The sequence below is a fragment of the Oncorhynchus tshawytscha genome, linkage group LG09, assembly GCF_018296145.1.
Source record: "Oncorhynchus tshawytscha isolate Ot180627B linkage group LG09, Otsh_v2.0, whole genome shotgun sequence".
Lineage (NCBI taxonomy): Eukaryota > Metazoa > Chordata > Actinopteri > Salmoniformes > Salmonidae > Oncorhynchus > Oncorhynchus tshawytscha.
In genome coordinates, this window is record NC_056437.1 from 2,572,744 (window position 1) to 2,597,057 (window position 24,314).

Sequence of the window (24,314 nt, forward strand, 5' to 3'; positions counted from 1 at the left end):
CAACAAGGCACTGAAGTAATGCTGCAAAAAATATGGCAAAGCAATTCACTTTTTAACCTGAATACAAAGTGTTATGTTTGGGGCGAATCCAATACAACACATTACTGAGAACTACTCATCATATTTTCGAGCATAGTGGTGGCTGCATCATGTTATGGGTGCAATTGTAATCATTAAGGACTGGGGAGTTTTTCAGGATAAAAAAGAAACAGAATAGAGCTAAACACAGGAAAAATCCTAGATGAAAACCTGCTTTCCACCAGATCCTGGGAGATGAATTCATCTTTCAGCAGGACAATAACCTAAAGTGGCCGAGTTGCAGATTTCACTTAAATCTACTTAAACATATATATTTCAAGACCTGCAAAGTGTTGTCTAGCAATGATCAACAACAAATTCGATGGTGCCTGAATAATTTTTGGGGCAAATGTTGCACAATCCAGGTGTGGAAAGCTTTCTGAGACTTACCCAGAAGGAATCCCAGCTGTAATCACAGCCAAAGGTGCTTCTGCAAAGTATTGACTCAGGGGTGTGAATTATTATGCAAATGAGATATTTCTGTAGTTAATGTTCAATACATAAAGTTCACCGTGTCATTATGGGGTTAAAGTTCACAGAGTCATTATGGGGTTAAAGTTCACCGTGTCATTATGGGGTTAAAGTTCACCGTGTCATTATGGGGTTAAAGTTCACCGTGTCATTATGGGGTTAAAGTTCACCGTGTCATTATGGGGTTAAAGTTCACCGTGTCATTATGGGGTTAAAGTTCACCGTGTCATTATGGGGTTAAAGTTCACCGTGTCATTATGGGGTTAAAGTTCACCGTGTCATTATGGGGTTAAAGTTCACCGTGTCATTATGGGGTTACAGTTCACCGTGTCATTATGGGGTTAAAGTTCACCGTGTCATTATGGGGTTAAAGTTCACCGTGTCATTATGGGGTTAAAGTTCACCGTGTCATTATGGGATTAAAGTTCACCGTGTCATTATGGGGTTAAAGTTCACCGTGTCATTATGGGGTTAGAGTTCACCGTGTCATTACGTGGTTAAAGTTCACCGTGTCATTATGGGGTTAAAGTTCACCGTGTCATTATGGGGTGTTGTGTTTAGATTGGTAAGAGTAAAACAATTGTATCCATTTTGAGTTCAGGCTGTAACACAACAAAATGTGGAATAGGTCAAGGGTTATAATTACCTTCTGAAGACACTGTATATATCGCATATCTGTGTTCTCTCATCACATTCAAGATATGAAGCTCTATTGATTCCAGATATACTTATCTTAGCTGAGGTCCATATCTGGATCTTGATATGCTTTTTGAGATGCTGAAAATAAGGGCAATTTCTGATGCATTTCTGAGGTTTCACCACATGCTTAATAATTTTACAAATATGAAATCCGTATAATTATTTCAGAGACTATAATTGTTGTATTCGCTCTACGTAATGGCATGCAAAACCGCAAGCTAAAAGCATTGTAACTGTTAGCTTAGCCACAAGACACACCTCTGTCAATCCAACTGTTATTTTTTCATTTGGATGCCACAAATGAGTATGTTAAGATGTGTGGTTCAACTGACAACTGGAAAAACAGAGAGGTGAGAAGCCATTTAGAAAATACCTCAAAGAAGTTCATGTTAAAACAAAGATAGCTAGGCTTGAGAGGGGGGTAAAAGCTAACTGGCAGCCTTGCTAGCTAACAAATAATGAAATTGCCTTCCCTTCATGGATTTTTTTTTACCCCCGAACAAATCTCAGTGACAGCTAAAATGTAAAATGTTTCAGCGTATTTGGTATTACTGGTTAATAATATAACCTAGCTAACTAACTTAACTAGCTAACTAACTAGGAATGTGGCTAGTTAGCTAGCTTGTTCCAATTAGTTTTCTCATCATGAATGAAGCAGGTACAGAAGCTACTTGGTTAAGTGAATATTTCCTTGCAATATCGACACAATTTTGATTCATGATTTACACATTGACAGTTTGGAATGGATCACAGACCAACCCTACCACCACGTTGGGTCTGGACTGTGAGGTACCGCTGCTGACGACCCTATTGGCTCCCATCACAGCCATCGTCCATTACAAACAGGGCAGGCAGGGGTACTGAGGGTGCACAACTTGTATTTTTTTCTAAATAAATGAGCATAGATTGACCTACACTTGCGTCTTTACAGAAAAACATGCGGCTCTGGATTGTATAAGATGCATGCTTTAATTATGGATAGGTGAGCTGGCCAATTGCTGGGGGAAATGCAGAGCGCCAGATTCAAATAAAATGCTATAAAATTCAAACTTTCATTAAATCACACATGTAAGATAGTCAATTAAAGCTACACTCGTGAATCAAGCCAACATGTCAGATTTTAAAAATGCTTTTCGGCAAAAGCATAAGAAGCTATTATCTGATAGCCTGCACCCATCTGTACCAGCAGTAAACAAAGGAGCTAGCATAGCAGGCGCAACACAAAACGCTGAAATAAAATATAAAATATGCATTACCTTTGACGAGCTTCTTTTGTTGGCACTCCAATATGTCCCATGAACATCACAATTGGTCCTTTTGTTCGATTAATTCCGTCCATATATATCCAAAATGTCCATTTATAAAGCGCGTTTGATCCAGAAAAAAACAGCTTCCAAAAAACGCAACGTCACTACAAAATGTTTCAAAAGTTGCTTATAAACTTTGCCAAAATATTTCAAACTACTTTTGTAATACAACGTTAGGTATTTTTAAACGTTAATAATCGATCAAATTGTAGACGGGGTTAGGGTTAGGGCTCAACCATATTCCAAAGACTGGCGACATCGTGTGGAAGCGGTAGGAACTGAAAATAGGTTCCTATTAAATATCCAATGGCAAAGACAATATAGTGAACAGAGAGGGGGAAAAAAATAAAAAATCTGAACAGTTAGTCCTCGGGGTTTTGCCCACTCCATAAGTTCTGTTATACTCACAGACAAGATTCAAACAGTTTTAGAAATTTCAGAGTGTTTTCTATCGAAATCTATGAATAATATGCATGTCTTATATTCTTGGCATGAGTAGCAGGAAGTTGAAATTGGGCACGCTATTTATCCAAAAGTGAAAATTCTGCCCCCTAGCTTTAAGAGGTTTTAAGCACATTTTCACTCCTGAACTTATTTAGTCAACACTTATTGACTCTCAAAGACATTTCAGCTTTTCATAATTTTTTAATTTTTTAACATTTTGTAAAAAACATAATTCCGCATTGACATTTGGTCGTATTGTGCGTAGGTCAGTGACACAAAATCTCACTTTAATACATTGTTTTATTCTGTAACACAACAAATATCTGGAGGAAGTCAAGACGTGTGAATACCTTCAGAAGGCACTGTATACAGTCAGTATTTCTCAACAGGAAGAGAGAACACAGGATGTCACATATCTCAGGATGTTGAATGAGTCCACAACTGGCCATAGGTAATATCCATGTGTGATATTCAGGGTAATCCCTAAATCATATACTGTATATTATATATTAATCATAATATGTGTAGGTGGTTATTGGTTAAAAAAAGCAGCAGTGTTTCAGCCGGTGGCCTTCGTCAGTGTTCTCCTTTACATTCACATATATTTAGATGAATCCGTTATTTCCTAAAGATCTCCGTTCTTACTGAAGTGTTTCTGAAGTAAGTCAACGTCCTCGTATCATGTACACTTTAATAAAGAGCTGAATGTAAATCTAGGATATATATCTGATCATTTGATCCAATGTGTTCCGTGATGATGTTATGTTGATCAGATGTGTTCTGTGATGATGTTGTGTTGATCAGATGTGTTCTGTGATGATGTTGTGTTGATCAGATGTGTTCTGTAATGATGTTGTGTTGATCAGATGTGTTCTGTAATGATGTTGTGTTGATCAGATGTGTTCTGTAATGATGTTGTGTTGATCAGATGTGTTCTGTAATGATGTTGTGTTGATCAGATGTGTTCTGTAATGATGTTGTGTTGATCAGATGTGTTCTGTATTGATGTTGTATTGATCAGGATGTGTTCTGTAATGATGTTGTGTTGATCAGATGTGTTCTGTAATGATGTTGTGTTGATCAGGATGTGTTCTGTAATGATGTTGTGTTGATCAGATGTGTTCTGATGTTGTGTTGATCAGATTTGTTCTGATGTTGTGTTGATCAGATGTGTTCTGTGATGATGTTGTGTTGATCAGATGTGTTCTGTAATGATGTTGTGTTGATCAGATCAAATCAAATCAAATCAAATGTATTTATATAGCCCTTCGTACATCAGCTGATATCTCAAAGTGCTGTACAGAAACCCAGCCTAAAACCCCAAACAGCAAGCAATGCAGGTGTAGAAGCACGGTGGCTAGGAAAAACTCCCTAGAAAGGCCAAAACCTAGGAAGAAACCTAGAGAGGAACCAGGCTATGTGGGGTGGCCAGTCCTCTTCTGGCTGTGCCGGGTGGAGATTATAACAGAACATGGCCAAGATGTTCAAATGTTCATAAATGACCAGCATGGTCGAATAATAATAAGGCAGAACAGTTGAAACTGGAGCAGCAGCACAGTCAGGTGGAAGTTGAAACTGGAACAGCAGCATGGCCAGGTGGACTGGGGACAGCAAGGAGTCATCATGTCAGGTAGTCCTGGAGCTCAGGTCCTCAGATCAGATGTGTTCTGTAATGATGTTGTGTTGATCAGATGTGTTCTGATGTTGTGTTGATCAGATGTGTTCTGTATGATGTTGTGTTGATCAGATGTGTTCTGTAATGATGTTGTGTTGATCAGATGTGTTCTGTGATGATGTTGTGTTGATCAGATGTGTTCTGTGATGATGTTGTGTTGATCAGATGTGTTCTGTGATGATGTTATGTTGATCAGATGTGTTCTGATGTTGTGTTGATCAGATGTGTTCTGATGTTGTGTTGATCAGATGTGTTCTGATGTTGTGTTGATCAGATGTGTTCTGATGTTGTGTTGATCAGATGTGTTCTGTGATGATGTTGTGTTGATCAGATGTGTTCTGTGATGATGTTATGTTGATCAGATGTGTTCTGATGTTGTGTTGATCAGATGTGTTCTGATGTTGTGTTGATCAGATGTGTTCTGATGTTGTGTTGATCAGATGTGTTCTGTGATGATGTTGTGTTGATCAGATGTGTTCTGTGATGATGTTCATTTGGAATACATTACACAGCACTGGGGGAAAGGGTCCATATCAGGTGGTATCTTTACATGACGTTTTTGATATTCTATAGTATACATGTCCGATGTATATTTTGAGTTTTGTGGATTTGCACCAATTGATTTCTGAATCCAGACGTGTCTTTTAGAGATACCGTATCAGGGGGGAAAAGTACTAATAATATGCTAATTACCAGAAATGTAACTAAAATAACAAATACAATCATACAGAATTGATATTTACATTTATATTTATTACAATTTTGTTGATATTTTGCTATCCCAGTTTTTTTTATAATAGTTTATTGTTTGGGTCCAAATGACCCCAGTGTGTAGTTCATGTGTGTAAAATATGTTGTCAGTGTGAGGGTTTATAGATTTCTCCCTTTCTAACCCGCTGTCATGTAACCTATCTATCCACATGTATTTTGTAATACTGCATCAAGAGGGAAACTTTATGTTACAAAACAGGCGCACAAAAATAAAAACTATAGAAATAGTATTATTTTGTCCACGGAGACACATGTCCATTTATCCACACAGCTACTTTTCCACTATCCATCCCATTTATCCACACAGCTACTTTTCCACTATCCATCCCATTTATCCACACTGCCACAGTTCAACTGAAATGAAACCATAAAAGTGTTTTCAAATCGACTCTCTGAAGTCCAGGTTAAACCTTTTTTTTTTGTATGTGTCTATACTCTGAGCCTGTTGCCGTGGAAACAAATTGTGTCTCTTATATTGCCCCTCCGTGTCCGTATTGGTCCCTCCCTGTATGCAAATTAATACAACCTTCCTTGGATCTCCCTTATGACACAAGCTGTACAAATAGACAGAAAACATCACACCTTCCTAGCTATTATTTTACTCTCATCATTACAGCCTATATTTGTTATTGAGTGGTTTAAGATTGGATGTAATAGGCTACTGTCCCAATATCCTCGACCTGTATTAATAAATATTATTTAATATATCCTCCAGTTTTAAAAAGAGTCAAACAGCTTTGTAGTCCTAGGTGCATTGGTTGTGTCTGAAGAAGAATTAGCATACCAAACGTTTGTATCGCGAATAACCTCTAATATGTGAACCTTTTGCAAGACGCATGGTTAAATTATGAAAATGTATTTTTTTTAAATGCAATGGGGCATGCATGTAATGCAAATACTCTGGATTTTAAAAGGAGTGAAGTGTAAATGTACAATGTGCCTAAAGAGTCCTTTGTATTTGTACACAATACTTGGACTCGTGCTTACAGACAGCTATGTGCCTCGTGCTTACAGACAGCTATGTGCCTCGTGCTTACAGACAGCTATGTGCCTCGTTCTTACAGACAGCTATGTGCCTCGTGCTTACAGACAGCTATGTGCCTCGTGCTTACAGACAGCTATGTGCCTCGTGCTTACAGACTGCTATGTGCCTCGTGCTTACAGACAGCTATGTGCCTCGTGCTTACAGACAGCTATGTGACTCGTGCTTACAGACAGCTATGTGCCTCGTGCTTACAGACAGCTATGTGCCTCGTGCTTACAGACAGCTATGTGCCTCGTGCTTACAGACAGCTATGTGCCTCGTGCTTACAGACAGCTATGTGCCTCGTGCTTACAGACAGCTATGTGCCTCGTGCTTACAGACAGCTATGTGCCTCGTGCTTACAGACTGCTATGTGCCTCGTGCTTACAGACAGCTATGTGCCTCGTGCCTACAGACAGCTATGTGCCTCGTGCTTACAGACAGCTATGTGCCTCGTGCTTACAGACAGCTATGTGCCTCGTGCTTACAGACAGCTATGTGCCTCGTGCTTACAGACAGCTATGTGCCTCGTGCTTACAGACAGCTATGTGCCTCGTTCTTACAGACAGCTATGTGCCTCGTGCTTACAGACAGCTATGTGCCTCGTGCTTACAGACAGCTATGTGCCTCGTGCTTACAGACAGCTATGTGCCTCGTGCTTACAGACAGCTATGTGCCTCGTGCTTACAGACAGCTATGTGCCTTGACGCATCAGTTCGGGAAAATTCTACATTTTATTGTTAGCGATTTTTCTGGAAAATGCTCAAAGATTCACAGAATGTAGTAGCCACCGTAATATAATAATATAATAAAATAGAAAGGGATTGCATTATCACGCAGGAGTCCAATTCGTATTTAGTACATGCCTAAACAGTACCAAAGGAAAATAATGACAAATGCTGGAAGAACAACCATGGTGTCACACCCTGACCATAGTTTTCTTTGTATGTTTCTATGTTTGTTTGGTCAGGGTGTGATCTGAGTGGGCATTCTATGTTGTGTGTCTAGTTTGTCTGTTTCTGTGTTTGGCCTGATATGGTTCTCAATCAGAGGCAGGTGTTAGTCATTGTCTCTGATTGGGAACCATATTTAGGTAGCCTGGGTTTCACTGTGTGTTTGTGGGTGATTGTTCCTGTCTTTGTGTTTTGCACCAGATAGGGCTGTTTTGAGTTCTCACGTTTATTGTTTTCGTTAGTTTATTCATGTATAGCGTCTTCATTAAAGAAACATGAATAACCACCACGCTGCGTTTTGGTCCTCCTCTCCTTCACCACAAGAGAACCGTTACACATGGTTTGGTTTCCTCCAAATCATTGGGGCGGCAGGGTAGCCTAGTGGTTAGAGCGTTGGACTGGTAACCGGAAGGTTGCTGGCAAGGTCTGTCATTCTGCCCCTGAACAGGCAGTTAACCCACTGTTAACTCCAGGCCGTCATTGAAAATAAGAATTTGTTCTTAACTGACTTGCCTAGTTAAATAAAGATATAAATTGATTAGTGATAATTAAGAAATAACAGAGTCTCATCGAGGGTTGACAGACTGATATACTAGAGTTACTGAACTACAAATGTAGTGGGGATGCATGGGATGGACTATGATGGAGTCACAGCACAAGAGAACCGTGGTATACGGTCTGATATACCATGGCTGTCAGGCATGCTATATTTAAAGGTGACACCTTTAAAAATAGCCTTTTTACAACTTTTCCAAAAGCAGTATTATATTGTATTGTAAACTGGGTGGTTAGAGCCCTGACTGCTGTTTGCCTGACAGCCGGGGTATATCAGACCGTATACCACGGGTACACCAAAACTTGTATTTTTCCTGCTCGGATTACGTTGGTAAGAAGTTTATAACAGCAGTAAGGTACTTCGGGGTTTGTGGAATTTCTGGTTTGTGTGTTAAGTCGTACATAAGAACAGCCCTTAGATGTGGTATACTGGCCATATACCACATCTCCTCGGGCTTTATTGCTAAAGAAATACCACTGTATCATGCTGTATTATACTATATTATACCACTGTATTATACTATATTATATTATATTATACCACTGTATTATACTATATTATATTATATTATACCACTGTATTATACTGTATTATACTATATTATATTATACCACTGTATTATACTGTATTATACTATATTATACCACTGCATTATACTGTATTATACTATATTATACCACTGTATTATACTGTATTATACTGTATTATACTATATTGTACCACTGCATTATACTATATTATACCACTGTATTATACTGTATTATACTATATTATACCACTGCATTATACTTTTTTATACCACTGTATTACAATGTATTATACCACTATATTATACTATATTATACTATATTATACCTGTCATGCCCTGGTCTTAGTATTTTGTGTTTTCTTTACAATACCACTGTATTATACTTTATTATACTGTGTTATAATGTGTTGTGCTTTATTATACTGTATTATACCACTATATTATACTGTATTATACTGTATTATACTGTTTTATACTGTATTACACTATATTATACCACTGTATTGTACTGTGTTATAATGTGTTGTGCTTTATTATACTGTATTATACTGTTTTATACTGTATTACACTATATTATACCACTGTATTGTACTGTGTTATAATGTATTCACTGTATTAACTGTTTTATACTGTATTAACTGTATCATGCTGTGTGATACTGTATTATACTGTATTATACTGTTTTATACTGTATTACACTATTATACCACTGTATTGTACTGTGTTATACTGTATTCACTGTATTAACTGTTTTATACTGTATTAACTGTATTATGCTGTGTGATACTGTATTATACTGTATTATACCACTGTATTGTACTGTGTTACACTGTATGAAAATCAAATCAAATCAAATCAAATTTTATTTGTCACATACACATGGTTAGCAGATGTTAATGCGAGTGTAGCGAAATGCTTGTGCTTCTAGTTCTGACAATGCAGTAATAACGAACAAGTAATCTTACTAACAATTCCAAAAAACTACTGTCTTATACACAGTGTAAGGGGATAAAGAATATGCACATAAGGATATATGAATGAGTGATGGTACAGAGCAGCATAGGCAAGATACAGTAGATGATATCGAGTACAGTATATACATATGAGATGAGTATGTAAAGAAAGTGGCATAGTTAAAGTGGCTAGTGATACATGTATTACATAAGGATGCAGTCGATGATATAGAGTACAGTATCTACGTATGCATATGAGATGAATAATGTAGGGCAAGTAACATTATATAAGGTAGCATTGTTTAAAGTGGCTAGTGATATATTTAAATCATTTCCCATCAATTCCCATTATTAAAGTGGCTGGAGTAGAGTCAGTGTCATTGACAGTGTGTTGGCAGTAGCCACTCAATGTTAGTGGTGGCTGTTTAACAGTCTGATGGCCTTGAGATAGAAGCTGTTTTTCAGTCTCTCGGTCCCAGCTGTGATGCACCTGTACTGACCTCGCCTTCTGGATGACAGCGGGGTGAACAGGCAGTGGCTCGGGTGGTTGATGTCCTTGATGATCTTTATGGCCTTCCTGTAGCATTGGGTGGTGTAGGTGTCCTGGAGGGCAGGTAGTTTGCCCCGGTGATGCGTTGTGAAGACCTCACTACCCTCTGGAGAGCCTTACGGTTGAGGGCGGTGCAGTTGCCATACCAGGCGGTGATACAGCCCGCCAGGATGCTCTCGATTGTGCATCTGTAGAAGTTTGTGAGTGCTTTTGGTGACAAGCCGAATTTCTTCAGCCTCCTGAGGTTGAAGAGGCGCTGCTGCGCCTTCCTCACGATGCTGTCTGTGTGAGTGGACCAATTCAGTTTGTCTGTGATGTGTATGCCGAGGAACTTAAAACTTGCTACCCTCTCCACTACTGTTCCATCGATGTGGATGGGGGTGTTCCCTCTGCTGTTTCCTGAAGTCCACAATCATCTCCTTAGTTTTGTTGACGTTGAGTGTGAGGTTATTTTCCTGACACCACACTCCGAGGGCCCTCACCTCCTCCCTGTAGGCCGTCTCGTCGTTGTTGGTAATCAAGCCTACCACTGTTGTGTCGTCCGCAAACTTGATGATTGAGTTGGAGGCGTGCGTGGCCATGCAGTCGTGGGTGAACAGGGAGTACAGGAGAGGGCTCAGAACGCACCCTTGTGGGGCCCCAGTGTTGAGGATCAGCGGGGAGGAGATGTTGTTGCCTACCCTCACCACCTGGGGGCGGCCCGTCAGGAAGTCCAGTACCCAGTTGCACAGGGCGGGGTCGAGACCCAGGGTCTCGAGCTTGATGACGAGCTTGGAGGGTACTATGGTGTTGAATGCCGAGCTGTAGTCGATGAACAGCATTCTCACATAGGTATTCCTCTTGTCCAGATGGGTTAGGGCAGTGTGCAGTGTGGTTGAGATTGCATCGTCTGTGGACCTATTTGGGCGGTAAGCAAATTGGAGTGGGTCTAGGGTGTCAGGTAGGGTGGAGGTGATATGGTCCTTGACTAGTCTCTCAAAGCACTTCATGATGACGGATGTGAGTGCTAGGGGGCGGTAGTCGTTTAGCTCAGTTACCTTAGCTTTCTTGGGAACAGGAACAATGGTGGCCCTCTTGAAGCATGTGGGAACAGCAGACTGGTATAGGGATTGATTGAATATGTCCGTAAACACACCGGCCAGCTGGTCTGCGCATGCTCTGAGGGCGCGGCTGGGGATGCCGTCTGGGCCTGCAGCCTTGCGAGGGTTAACACGTTTAAATGTCTTACTCACTTCGGCTGCAGTGAAGGAGAGACCGCATGTTTTCGTTGCAGGCCGTGTCAGTGGCACTGTATTGTCCTCAAAGCGGGCAAAAAGTTATTTAGTCTGCCTGGGAGCAAGACATCCTGGTCCGTGACTGGGCTGGGTTTCTTCCTGTAGTCCATGATTGACTGTAGACCCTGCCACATGCCTCTTGTGTCTGAGCCGTTGAATTGAGATTCTACTTTGTCTCTGTACTGGCGCTTAGCTTGTTTGATAGCCTTGCAGAGGGAATAGCTGCACTGTTTGTATTCAGTCATGTTACCAGACACCTTGCCCTGATTAAAAACAGTGATTCGCGCCTTCAGTTTCACACGAATCCTGCCATCAATCCACGGTTTCTGGTTAGGGAATGTTTTAATCGTTGCTATGGGAACGACATCTTCAACGCACGTTCTAATGAACTCGCACACCGAATCAGCGTATTCGTCAATGTTGTTGTCTGACGCAATACGAAACATCTCCCAGTCCACGTGATGGAAGCAGTCTTGGAGTGTGGAGTCAGCTTGGTCGGACCAGCGTTGGACAGACCTCAGCGTGGGAGCTTCTTGTTTTAGTTTCTGTCTGTAGGCAGGGATCAACAAAATGGAGTCGTGGTCAGCTTTTCCGAAAGGGGGGCGGGGCAGGGCCTTATATGCGTCGCGGAAGATAGAGTAACAATGATCCAGGGTCTTTCCACCCCTGGTTGCGCAATCGATATGCTGATAAAATTTAGGGAGTCTTGTTTTCAGATTAGCCTTGTTAAAATCCCCAGCTACAATGAATGCAGCCTCCGGATAAATCGTTTCCAGTTTGCAGAGAGTTAAATAAAGTTCGTTCAGAGCCATAGATGTGTCTGCTATTACTGTATTGTATTGTGTTATACTGTATTATACTGTGTGATACTGTACTACTGTATTACACTGTATTGTACTGTTTTATACCATGTGATACTGTATTATACTGTGTGATACTGTATTAACTGTATTATACTGTATTATACTGTACTACTGTATTACACTGTATTGTACTGTTTTATACCATGTGATACTGTATTATACTGTGTGATACTGTATTAACTGTATTATACTGTACTACTGTATTACACTGTATTGTACTGTTTTATACCATGTGATACTGTATTATACTGTGTGATACTGTATTATACTGTATTATACTGTATTACACTCGATTGTACTGTGTATACTGTATTATACTGTATTACACTGTATTGTACTGTGTTATACTGTATTATACTGTATTACACTGTATTGTACTGTATTATACTGTGTGATACTGTATTATACTGTATTAACTATATTATACTGTATTACACTGTATTGTACTGTGTTATACTGTATTACACTGTATTGTACTGTGTTATACTGTGTTATACTGTATTACTGTATTACACTGTATTGTACTGTTTTATACTGTGTGGTACTGTATTACACTGTGTTATACTCTAATATACTGTATTACACTGTATTATACTGTGTGATACTGTATATATTGTATTATACTGCATTAACTGTATTATACTGTAATTTTTTTTTTCACCTTTATTTAACCAGGTAGGCTAGTTGAGAACAAGTTCTCATTTGCAACTGCGACCTGGCCAAGATAAAGCATAGCAGTGTGAAGAGACAACACAGAGTTACACATTAACAAGTCAATAACACAGTAGAAAAAAAAGAGAGTCTATATACATTGTGTGCAAAAGGCATGAGGAGGTAGGCGAATGATTACAATTTTGCAGATTAACACTGGAGTGATAAATGATCAGATGGTCATGTACAGGTAGAGATATTGGTGTGCAAAAGAGCAGAAAAGTAAATAAATAAAAACAGTATGGGGATGAGGTAGGTAAAAATGGGTGTGCTATTTATTGATAGACTATGTACAGCTGCAGCGATCGGTTAACTGCTCAGATAGCAGATGTTTGAAGTTGGTGAGGGAGATAAAATTCTCCAACTTCAGCGATTTTTGCAATTCGTTCCAGTCACAGGCAGCAGAGAAATGGAACGAAAGGCGGCCAAATGAGGTGTTGGCTTTAGGGATGATCAGTGAGATACACCTGCTGGAGCGCGTGCTACGGATGGGTGTTGCCATCGTGACCAGTGAACTGAGATAATGCGGAGCTTTACCTAGCATGGACTTGTAGATGACCTGGAGCCAGTGAGTCTGGCGACGAATATGTAGCGAGGGCCAGCCGACTAGAGCATACAAGTCGCAGTGGTGGGTGGTATAAGGTGCTTTAGTGACAAAACGGATGGCACTGTGATAAACTGCATCCAGTTTACTGAGTAGAGTGTTGGAAGCAATTTTGTAGATGACATCGCCGAAGTCGAGGATCGGTAGGATAGTCAGTTTTACTAGGGTAAGATTGGCGGCGTGAGTGAAGGAGGCTTTGTTGCGGAATAGAAAGCCGACTCTTGATTTGATTTTCGATTGGAGATGTTTGATATGAGTCTGGAAGGAGAGTTTACAGTCTAGCCAGACACCTAGGTACTTATAGATGTCCAAATATTCAAGGTCGGAACCATCCAGGGTGGTGATGCTGGTCAGGGTGCAGGCAGCGAACGGTTGAAAAGCATGCATTTGGTTTTAATTGCGTTTAAGAGCAGTTGGAGGCCGCGGAAGGAGTGTTGCATGGCATTGAAGCTCGTTTGGAGGTTAGATAGCACAGTGTCCAAGGACGGGCCGGAAGTTTATAGAATGGTGTCGTCTGCATAGAGGTGGATCAGGGAATCGCCCGCAGCAAGAGCAACATCATTGATATATACAGAGAAAAGAGTCGGCCCGAGGATTGAACCCTGTGGCACCCCATAGAGACTGCCAGAGGACCAAACAGCATCCCCTCCGATTTGACACACTGAACTCTGTCTGCAAAGTAATTGGTGAACCAGGCAAGGCAGTCATCCAAAAAACCGAGGCTACTGAGTCTGCCGATAAGAATATGTTGATTGACAGAGTCGAAAGCCTTGGCAAGGTCGATGAAGATGGCTGCACAGTACTGTCTTTTATCGATGGCGGTTAGGATATCGTTTAGTACCTTGAGCGTGGCTGAGGTGCACCCGTGACCGGCTCGGGGGAAACCAGATTGCACAGCGGAGAAGGTACGGTGGGATTCGAGATGGTCAGTGACCTTATTGTTCATACACTGTATTGTACTGTGTTATACTGTATTATACTGTGTGATACTGAATTCTACTGTATTATACTGTGTGATACTGTATTATACTGTATTACACTGTATTGTACTGTGTTATACTGTATTATGCTGTATTATACTGTATTACACTGTATTATGCTGTATTATATTGTGTGATACTGTATTATACTGTATTACACTGTATTGCACTGTATTATACTGTATTGTACTGTATTATACTGTGTGATACTGTATTATACTGTATTGTACTGTGTTATACTGTGTTATACTGTATTACTGTATTACACTGTATTGTACTGTTTTATACTGTGTGATACTGTATTATACTGTTATACTCTATTATACTGTATTACACTGTATTATACTGTGTGATACTGTATTATATTGTATTATACTGTATTAACTGTATTATACCTTATTACACTGTATTGTACTGTGTTATACTGTATTATACTGTATTGTACTGTGTTATACTGTATTATACTGTATTATACTGTGTGATACTGTATTATACTGTATTACACTGTATTATGCTGTATTATACTGTGTGATACTGTATTATATTGTATTATACTGTGTGATACTGTATTATACTGTATTACACTGTATTGTACTGTGTTATACTCTATTATACTGTATTGTACTGTATTGTACTGTATTGTACTGTGTGATACTGTATGATATTGTATTGTACTGTGTAATACTGTATTATACTGTATTACACTGTATTGTACTGTATTTAAAAAATCTGTCAATTTAGAGATGTCAGTTATTTTCACATGGAGTACGTCTCAATCCACTGAACGCAGAGTAGGTGAACCGATGATCTCCGTTACACCTCCATCCCTAGTACCTGGTCAAACCTCCATCACTAGTACCTGGTCACAACTCCATCCTTAGTGCCTGGTCACACCTCCATCCCTAGTGCCTGGTCACACCTCCATCCCTAGTACCTGGTCACACCTCCTTCCCTAGGACCTGCTCACACCTCCATCCCTAATACCTGGTCACACCTCCATCCCTAGTCACACCTTCATCCCTATTACCTGGTCACACCTCCATCCCTAGTACCTGGTCACACCTCCTTCCCTAGAACCTGCTCACACCTCCATCCCTAATACCTGGCCACACCTCCATCCCTAGTCACACCTTCATCCCTATTACTTGGTCACACCTCCATCCCTAGTACCTGGTCACACCTCCATCCCTATTACCTGGTCACACCTCCATCCCTATTACCTGGTCACAACTCCATCCCTAGTACCTGGTCACACCTCCATCCCTAGTACCTGGTCACACCTCCATCCCTAGTACCTGGTCACACCTCCATCCCTAGTCACACCTCTATCCCTAGTACCTGGTCACACCTCCATTCCTAGTCACACCTCCATCCCTAGTATCTGGTCACATCTCCATCCCTTTTACCTGGTCACACCTCCATCCATAATACCTAGTCACACCTCCATTCCTAGTACCTAGTCACACCTCAATCCCTAGTACCTGGTCACACCTCCATCCCTAGTCACACGTCCATCCCTAGTACCTGGTCACACCTCCATCCCTAGTGCCTGGTCACACCTCCATTCCTAGTACCTAGTCACATCTCCATCCCTTTTACCTAGTCACACCTCCATCCCTAGTGCCTGGTCACACCTCCATCCCTAGTGCCTGGTCACACCTCCATCCCTAGTACCTAGTCACATCAACGTCCCTAGTAACTGGTCACACCTCCATCCCTAGTCACACCTCCATCCCTTGTACATAGTCACACCTCCATCCCTTGTACATAGTCACACCTCCATCCCTTTTACCTACTCACATCAACGTCCCTAGTAACTGGTCACACCTCCATCCCTAGTCACATCTCCATCCCTAGTACCTGGTCACACCTCCATCCCTAGTGCCTGGTCACATCTCCATCCCGAGTACCTGGTCACACCTCTATAACTAGTACTTTTTCACACCTCCATCCCTAGTATCTGGTCACACCTCCACCACCTCTCCTTCACTGCAGCCGAAGTGAGGAAAACATTTAAACGTATCAACCCTCGCAAGGCTGCAGGCCCAGACGGCATCCCCAGCCGTGCCCTCAGAGCATGCTCAGACCAGCTGGCTGGTGTGTTTACCGACATATTCAATCAATCCCTATCCCAGTCTGTTGTTCCCACATGCTTCAAGAGGGCCACCATTGTTCCTGTTCCCAAGAAAGCTAAGGGTAACTGAGCTAAACGACTACCGCCCCCTAGCACTCACTTCCGTCATCATGAAGTGCTTTGAGAGACTAGTCAAGGACCATATCACCTCCACCCTACCTAACACTCTAGACCCACTCCAATTTGCTTACCACCCAAATAGGTCCACAGACGATGCAATCTCAACCACACTGCACACTGCCCTAACCCATCTGGACAAGAGGTATACCTATGTGAGAATGCTGTTCATCGACTACAGCTCGGCATTCAACACCATAGTACCCTCCAAGCTCGTCATCAAGCTCGAGACCCTGGGCCTCGACCCCGCCCTGTGCAACTGGGTACTGGACTTCCTGACGGGCCGCCCACAGGTGGTGAGGGTAGGCAACAACATCTCCACCCCGCTGATCCTCAACACTTGGGGCCCCACAAGGGTGCGTTCTGAGCCCTCTCCTGTACTCCCTGTTCACCCATGACTGCGTGGCCACGCACGCCTCCATCTCAATCATCAAGGTTGCGGACGACACAACAGTGGTAGGCTTGATTACCAACAACGACGAGACCGCCTACAGGGAGGAGGTGAGGGCCCTCGGAGTGTGGTATCAGGAAAATAACCTCACACTCAACGTCAACAAAACTAAGGAGATGATTGTGGACTTCAGGAAACAGCAGAGGGAACACCCCCCTATCCACATCGATGGAACAGTAGTGGAGAGGGTAGTAAGTTTTAAGTTCCTTCGGCATACACATCACAGACAAACTGAATTGGTCCACCCACACAGACAGCATCGTGAAGAAGGCGCAGCAGCGCCTCTTCCATCTCAGGAGGCTGAAGAAATTCGGCTTGTCACCAAAAGCACTCACAAACTTCTACAGATGCACAGTCGAGAGCATCCTGTCGGGCTGTATCACCGCCTGGTACAGCAACTGCTCCGCCCACAACCGTAAGGCTCTCCAGAGGGTAGTGAAGTCTGCACAACGCATCACCGGGGGCAAACTACCTGCCCTCCAGGACACCTACACCACCCGATGTCACAGGAAGGCCATAAAGATCATCAAGGACAACAACCACCCGAGCCACTGCCTGTTCACCCCGTTATCATCCAGAAGGCGAGGTCAGTACAGGTGCATCAAAGCTGGGACCGAGAGACTGAAAAACAGCTTCTATCTCAAGGCCATCAGACTGTTAAACAGCAGCCACTAACATTGAGTGGCTACTGCCAACACACTGTCAATGACACTGACTCAACTCCAGACACTTTAATAATGGGAATTGATGGGAAATTATGTAAAATATATCACTAGCCACTTTAAACAATGCTACCTAATATAATGTTTACATACCCTACATTATTCATCTCATATGAATATGTATATACTGTACTCTATATCTCCAGTGCATCCTTATGTAATACATGTATCACTAGCCACTTTAACTATGCCACTTTCTTTACATACTCATCTCATATGTATATACTGCACTCAATACCATCTACTGTATCTTGCCTATGCCGCTCTGTACCATCACTCATTCATATATCTTTATGTACATATTCTTTATCCCCTTACACTTGTGTCTATAAGGTAGTAGTTTTGGAATTGTTAGCTAGATTACTTGTTGGTTATTACTGCATTGTCGGAACTAGAAGCACAAGCATTTCGCTACACTCGCATTAACATCTGCTAACCATGTGTATGTGACAAATAAAATTTGATTTGATTTGATCCCTAGTACTTTTTCACACCTTCATCTGTAGTACCTGGTCACACCTCCATCCCTAATACCTGGTCACACCTCCATCCCTAGTACCTAGTCACACCTCCATCCCTAGTACCTAGTCACACCTCCATCCCCAGTACCTAGTCACACCTCCATCCCTAGTCACATCTCCATCCCTAGTACTTTTTCACACCTCTATCCCTAGTACCTGGTCACACCTCAATCCCTAGTACTTTTTCACACCTCCATCCATAGTACCTTGTCACACCTCCACCCCTGGTCACACCTCCATCCCTAGTACCTTTTCACACCTCCTTCCCTAGTATCTTGTCACACCTCCATCTCTAGTCACACCTCCATCCCTAGTGCCTGGTCACACCTCCATCCCCAGTACCTAGTCATACCTCCATCCCTAGTCACACCTCCATCCCTAGTACCTAGTCACACCTCCATCCATAGTACCTAGTCACACCTCCATCCCTAGTGCCTGGTCACACCTCCATCCCTAGTCACACCTCCATCCCTAGTACCTAGTCACACCTCCATCCCCATTACCTAGTCACACCTCCATCCCTAGTCACACCTCCATCCCTAGTGCCTGGTCACACCTCCATCCCTAGTCACACCTCCATCCCTTGTACCTAGTCACACCTCCATCCCTAGTACCTAGTCACACCTCCATCCCTAGTCACACCTCCATCCCCAGTATGTAGTCACACCTCCATCCCCAGTACCTAGTCACACCTCCATCCCCAGTACCTAGTCACACCTCCATCCCTAGTACCTAGTCACACCTCCATCCCTAGTCACACCTCCATCCCCAGTATGTAGTCACACCTCCATCCCCAGTACCTAGTCACACCTCCATCCCCAGTCACACCTCCATCCCCAGTACCTAGTCACACCTCCATCCCCAGTCACACCTCCATCCCTAGTACCTACTCACACCTCCATCCCTAGTCACACCTCCATCCCTAGTCACACCTCCATCCCCAGTACCTAGTCACACCTCCATCCCTAGTCACACCTCCATCCCCAGTACCTAGTCACACCTCCATCCCTAGTCACACCTCCATCCCCAGTACCTAGTCACACCTCCATCCCTAGTCACACCTCCATCCCTAGTACCTGCATTATTGTTTGCCATATGGTCTTAAATTGTGACCTCCAAAAAAATTCTCAGTCGCCCATGCTATTTTAATCTTTAATTATTAAATAATTAGATTTTTCGTGTGTGTTAATGATGGCGGATTGATTTATTTTCCTACATTTTGAGTATACATGTTTTCAAGATGAGTGATGAGAGGAGAATCGTTCAGCCTTTCGGGTATCTCACTACACCCCCATATGCCGTGTGTTGAACTATGAAGACAGATGGATTAAAAGTACATTTACATTGTAATACTTCAGACAGCCAACTCTCCCAGATCTCAGTGCTTCTTCTGCTTGTCTACATCCATCGCTATACGTTGCAGCTCAAACTATTTACATATTTCCACACGGCAAAAAAGTTTCATTTAATTATATATTTTTTCTGCATATTTTCCCAGTAAATGTCCACGGTGTCGCTGTTCCTTGTAGTTGATTGATATATTGATATCTGTCGACAAATGTGGGCACAATCAGAATGTGGACAAGATTAGGACAACTGCTCTTGAACCCAGGTATAAAAGGGGCTGGAGTCTTGCGTGCATCTTGTACACATTCAGACAGACAGTCTTGCAGCCAATGACTCAGAGCTATTGAAATACCCTACTCAGCAATTCTGTTCCATGATGTTATCAGACAGTGGTCATTCTACTGCGTAGCATGTTGTTTCCTCCACAGACCCAGGCTAGTTAGTATGTTATCAGCTGTTCACAGCATTAAGATGCCGTTCAGTTGGACAGACAGCAAAAAAATGTGATAGAATATAATCTATACATTTTTCCATCTGCATCAATTCTCCCAGTTTAACAGTCAATAGCAAACCTTTACAATACCGGATTAAAAGTGAATAAAAGTTGGGGAATTGTAAGACAAACTGTTTGTAATATGTATTAACAGGCAATTTGCTACACCCGCAATAACATCTACTAAATATCTGTTTGTGTAAAACTCTCTGTCCACTGGTGATGGTCACAGAGGGCAGCAGCTTCTCCTCCATGTCAGCAGTGCTCTGTCCTTAATGGTGTTGGGGAAGGGTCCTAATGAGCAGTGCTCTGTCCTTAATGGTGTTGGGGAATAGTCCTAATGAGCAGTGCTCTGTCCTTAATGGTGTTGGGGAATAGTCCTAATGAGCAGTGCTCTGTCCTTAATGGTGTTGGGGAATAGTCCTAATGAGCAGTGCTCTGTCCTTAATGGTGTTGGGGAATAGTCCTTAATGGTGTTGGGGAAGGGTCCTAATGAGCAGTGCTCTGTCCTTAATGGTGTTGGGGAATAGTCCTTAATGGTGTTGGGGAAGGGTCCTAATGAGCAGTGTTCTGTCCTTAATGGTGTTGGGGAAGGGTCCTAATGAGCAGTGCTCTGTCCTTAATGGTGTTGGGGAGTAGTCCTAATGAGCAGTGCTCTGTCCTTAATGGTGTTGGGGAATAGTCCTTAATGGTGTTGGGGAATAGTCCTTAATGGTGTTGGGGAAGGGTCCTAATGAGCAGTGTTCTGTCCTTAATGGTGTTGGGGAATAGTCCTAATGAGCAGGGTTCTGTCCTTAATGGTGTTGGGGAATAGTCCTAATGAGCAGTGCTCTGTCCTTAATGGTGTTGGGGAATAGTTCTTAATGGTGTTGGGGAATAGTCCTAATGAGCAGTGCACTGTCCTTAATGGTGTTGGGGAATAGTCCTTAATGGTGTATGAGTTTTCCTCTCTGCTCTCCTCTCAGTCCCCTGTCCCCACCTCCATCTCAGAGATTTTCCAGACCCCACCTCCATCTCAGAGGTTCCAGTCCCAACCTCCACCTCAGAAAGGTTCCAGTCCCCACCTCCATCTCAGAGCAGTTCCATTTCCCACCTCCAGCTCAGAAAGGTTCCATTTCCCACCTCCATCTCAGAAAGGTTCCAGTCCCCACATCCATCTCAGAGAGGTTCCAGTCCCCACCTCCATCTCAAAGGTTCCAGTCCCAACCTCCACCTCAGAAAGGTTCCAGTCCCCACCTCCATCTCAGAGCGGTTCCATTTCCCACCTCCATCTCAGAGATGTTCCAGTCCCCACTTCCATCTCAGAGATTTTCCAGACCCCACCTCCATCTCAGAGGTTCCAGTCCCAACCTCCACCTCAGAAAGGTTCCAGTCCCCACCTCCATCTCAGAGGTTCCAGTCCCCACCTCCATCTCAGAGGTTCCAGTCCCCACCTCCATCTCAGAGGTTCCAGTCCCCACCTCCATCTCAGAGGTTCCAGTCCCCACCTCCATCTCAGAGCGGTTCCATTTCCCACCTCCATCTCAGAAAGGTTCCAGTCCCCACCTCCATCTCAGAGAGGTTCCAGTCCCCACCTCCATCTCAGAGAGGTTCCAGTCCCCACCTCCATCTCAGAGGTTCCAGTCCCCACCTCCATCTCAGAGGTTCCAGTCCCCACCTCCATCTCAGAGCGGTTCCAGTCCCCACCTCCATCTCAGAGGTTCCAGTCCCCACCTCCATCTCAGAGGTTCCAGTCCCAACATCCATCTCAGAGCGGTTCCAGTCCCCACCTCCATCTCAGAGCGGTTCCATTTCCCACCTCCATCTCAGAGGTTCCAGTCCCCACCTCCACCTCAGAAAGGTTCCATCCCCACCTCCACCTCAGAAAGGTTCCAGTCCCCACCTCCATCTCAGTGGTTCCAGTCCCCACCTCCATCTCAGAGAGGTCCCAGACCCCACCTCAATTTCAGAGATGTCCCAGTCCCCACCTCCATCTCAGAGATTTTCCAGACCCCACCTCCATCTCAGAGGTTCCAGTCCCCACCTCCATCTCAGAGGTTCCAGTCCCCACCTCCATCTCAGAGGTTCCAGTCCCGACCTCCACCTCAGAAAGGTTCCAGTCCTCACCTCCATCTCAGAGAGGTTCCAGTCCCCACCTCCACCTCAGAGAGGTTCCAGTCCCCACCTTCATCTCAGAGGTTCCAGTCCCCACCTCCATCTCAGAGGTTCCAGTCCCCACCTCCACCTCAGAAAGGTTCCAGTCCCCACCTCCATCTCAGAGGTTCCAGTCCCCACCTCGATCTCAGAGGTTCCAGTCCCAACCTCCACCTCAGAAAGGTTCCAGTCCCCACCTCCATCTCAGAGCGGTTCCATTTCCCACCTCCATCTCAGAGAAGTTCCAGTCCCCACCTCCATCTCAGAGGTTCCAGTCCACACCTCCATCTCAGAGGTTCCAGTCCCCACCTCCATCTCAGAGGTTCCAGTCCCCACCTCCATCTCAGAGGTTCCAGTCCCCACCTCCATCTCAGAGAGGTCCCAGACCCCACCTCAATTTCAGAGATGTCCCAGTCCCCACCTCCATCTCAGAGATTTTCCAGACCCCACCTCCATCTCAGAGGTTCCAGTCCCAACCTCCACCTCAGAAAGTTTCCAGTCCCCACCTCCATCTCAGAGCGGTTCCATTTCCCACCTCCATCTCAGAGCGGTTCCAGTCCCCACCTCCATCTCAGAGAGGTTCCAGTCCCCACCTCCATCTCAGAGGTTCCAGTCCCCACCTCCATCTCAGAGAGGTTCCAGTCCCCACCTCCATCTCAGAAATGTTCCAGTCCCCACATTCATCTCAGAGAGGTCCCTACCCCAATCCCAGTGTATTTCTACATCATCTGGTTGGTTCTTGGTTCTTGGGATATAGGTGTTCTAGGTGTTCTAGAATACTTGGTTCTAAGTGTTTTAGGTGTTTTAGGTGTTCAGACTACTGGGTTCTATGTGTTCTAGGTATGCTAGGTGTTCTAGGTTTTCAAGGTGTTCTATGTGTTCTAGAATACTGTGTTATAAGTGTTTTAGGTGTTTAAGGTGTTCCAGGTGTTCAAGGTGTTCTAGTATACTGGGTTCTAAGTGTTCTAGGTATTCTAGGTGTTCTAGGAATTCTAGGTGTTCTAGAATACTGAGATCTAAGTTTTTTAGGTGTTTTAGGTATATTCGATGTTCTAGATATTCTAGGTGTTCTAGGGTAATGTGTTCTAGGTGTTTTAGAATACCTGGTTTCTAGGTATTACCTGCAGCACCCTGCAGCATTACCAGGCCTGATGCTTTATAAACAGTCATTATCCTTGTTATTCCTGTGATATAACAAAACAAACCTCAGACCCTCCCCCTCTCTGTGTAAGGGAGGAGACAGAACACCTGTGATTTATATTCAGCCATCCAGGCATTTCAGACCCGTTCACCAGCCATGGGCGTGATGCTGCAGTCCCGTACACACAGATGCAGGTGTAACCTAAGATCAATCAATGAGGGCATAGCTTTAAGAGCTGCAGGGTCTCACTCACGATGATGAGGGCATAACTTTAAGAGCTGCAGGGACTCACTCACGATGATGAGGGCATAGCTTTAAGAGCTGCAGGGTCTCACTCACGATGATGAGGGCATAGCTTTAAGAGCTGCAGGGTCTCACTCACGATGATGAGGGCAGCAGGTTCAATAATATCATAAACCAAGTGTGGCACATGGAGACATTTATTCGTGGAGAAACATGTGGAGAAATGTTCTCCTGGAGAAACACATGGTGTCATGCCCTGATCTCTTTCACCTGTCCTTGTGCTTGTCTACACCCCCTCTACAGGTGTTGCCCATCTTCCCCACTTATCCTCTGGGTATTTATACCAGTGTTTTCTGTCAGTCTGTGCCAGTTCATCTTGTTTGTTCAAGTCAACCAATGTTTTGTCTCCGCTCCTGTTTGTCTCCTCTTTCTTTTTCTCATCATCCTGGTTTTTAACCATTGCCTGTCCTGACCCTGTACCCGCCCACCTGACCACTCTGCCTGTCCCTGACCCCTGCCTGCCTTGACCTTTCGTTTGTCTGCACCTTTTGTTACAATAAATATTGTTAC

The 24,314-nt window shown here is 43.4% G+C and overlaps 1 protein-coding gene across 1 annotated transcript in view; it reads left to right on the top strand.

The window, feature by feature from the left end:
• The window catches only part of LOC121847333 (extensin-2-like), a 61,956-nt gene extending 38,651 nt beyond the window's left edge, over nt 1-23,305 (top strand). Inside the window, exons 3-4 of the mRNA XM_042327942.1 lie at nt 21,193-23,073; nt 23,270-23,305. Coding sequence (XP_042183876.1) covers nt 21,193-23,073; nt 23,270-23,305 — 1,917 coding nt within the window. The remainder of the gene's footprint in view (nt 1-21,192; nt 23,074-23,269) is intronic.
• Nucleotides 23,306-24,314: the final 1,009 nt, after the last annotated feature.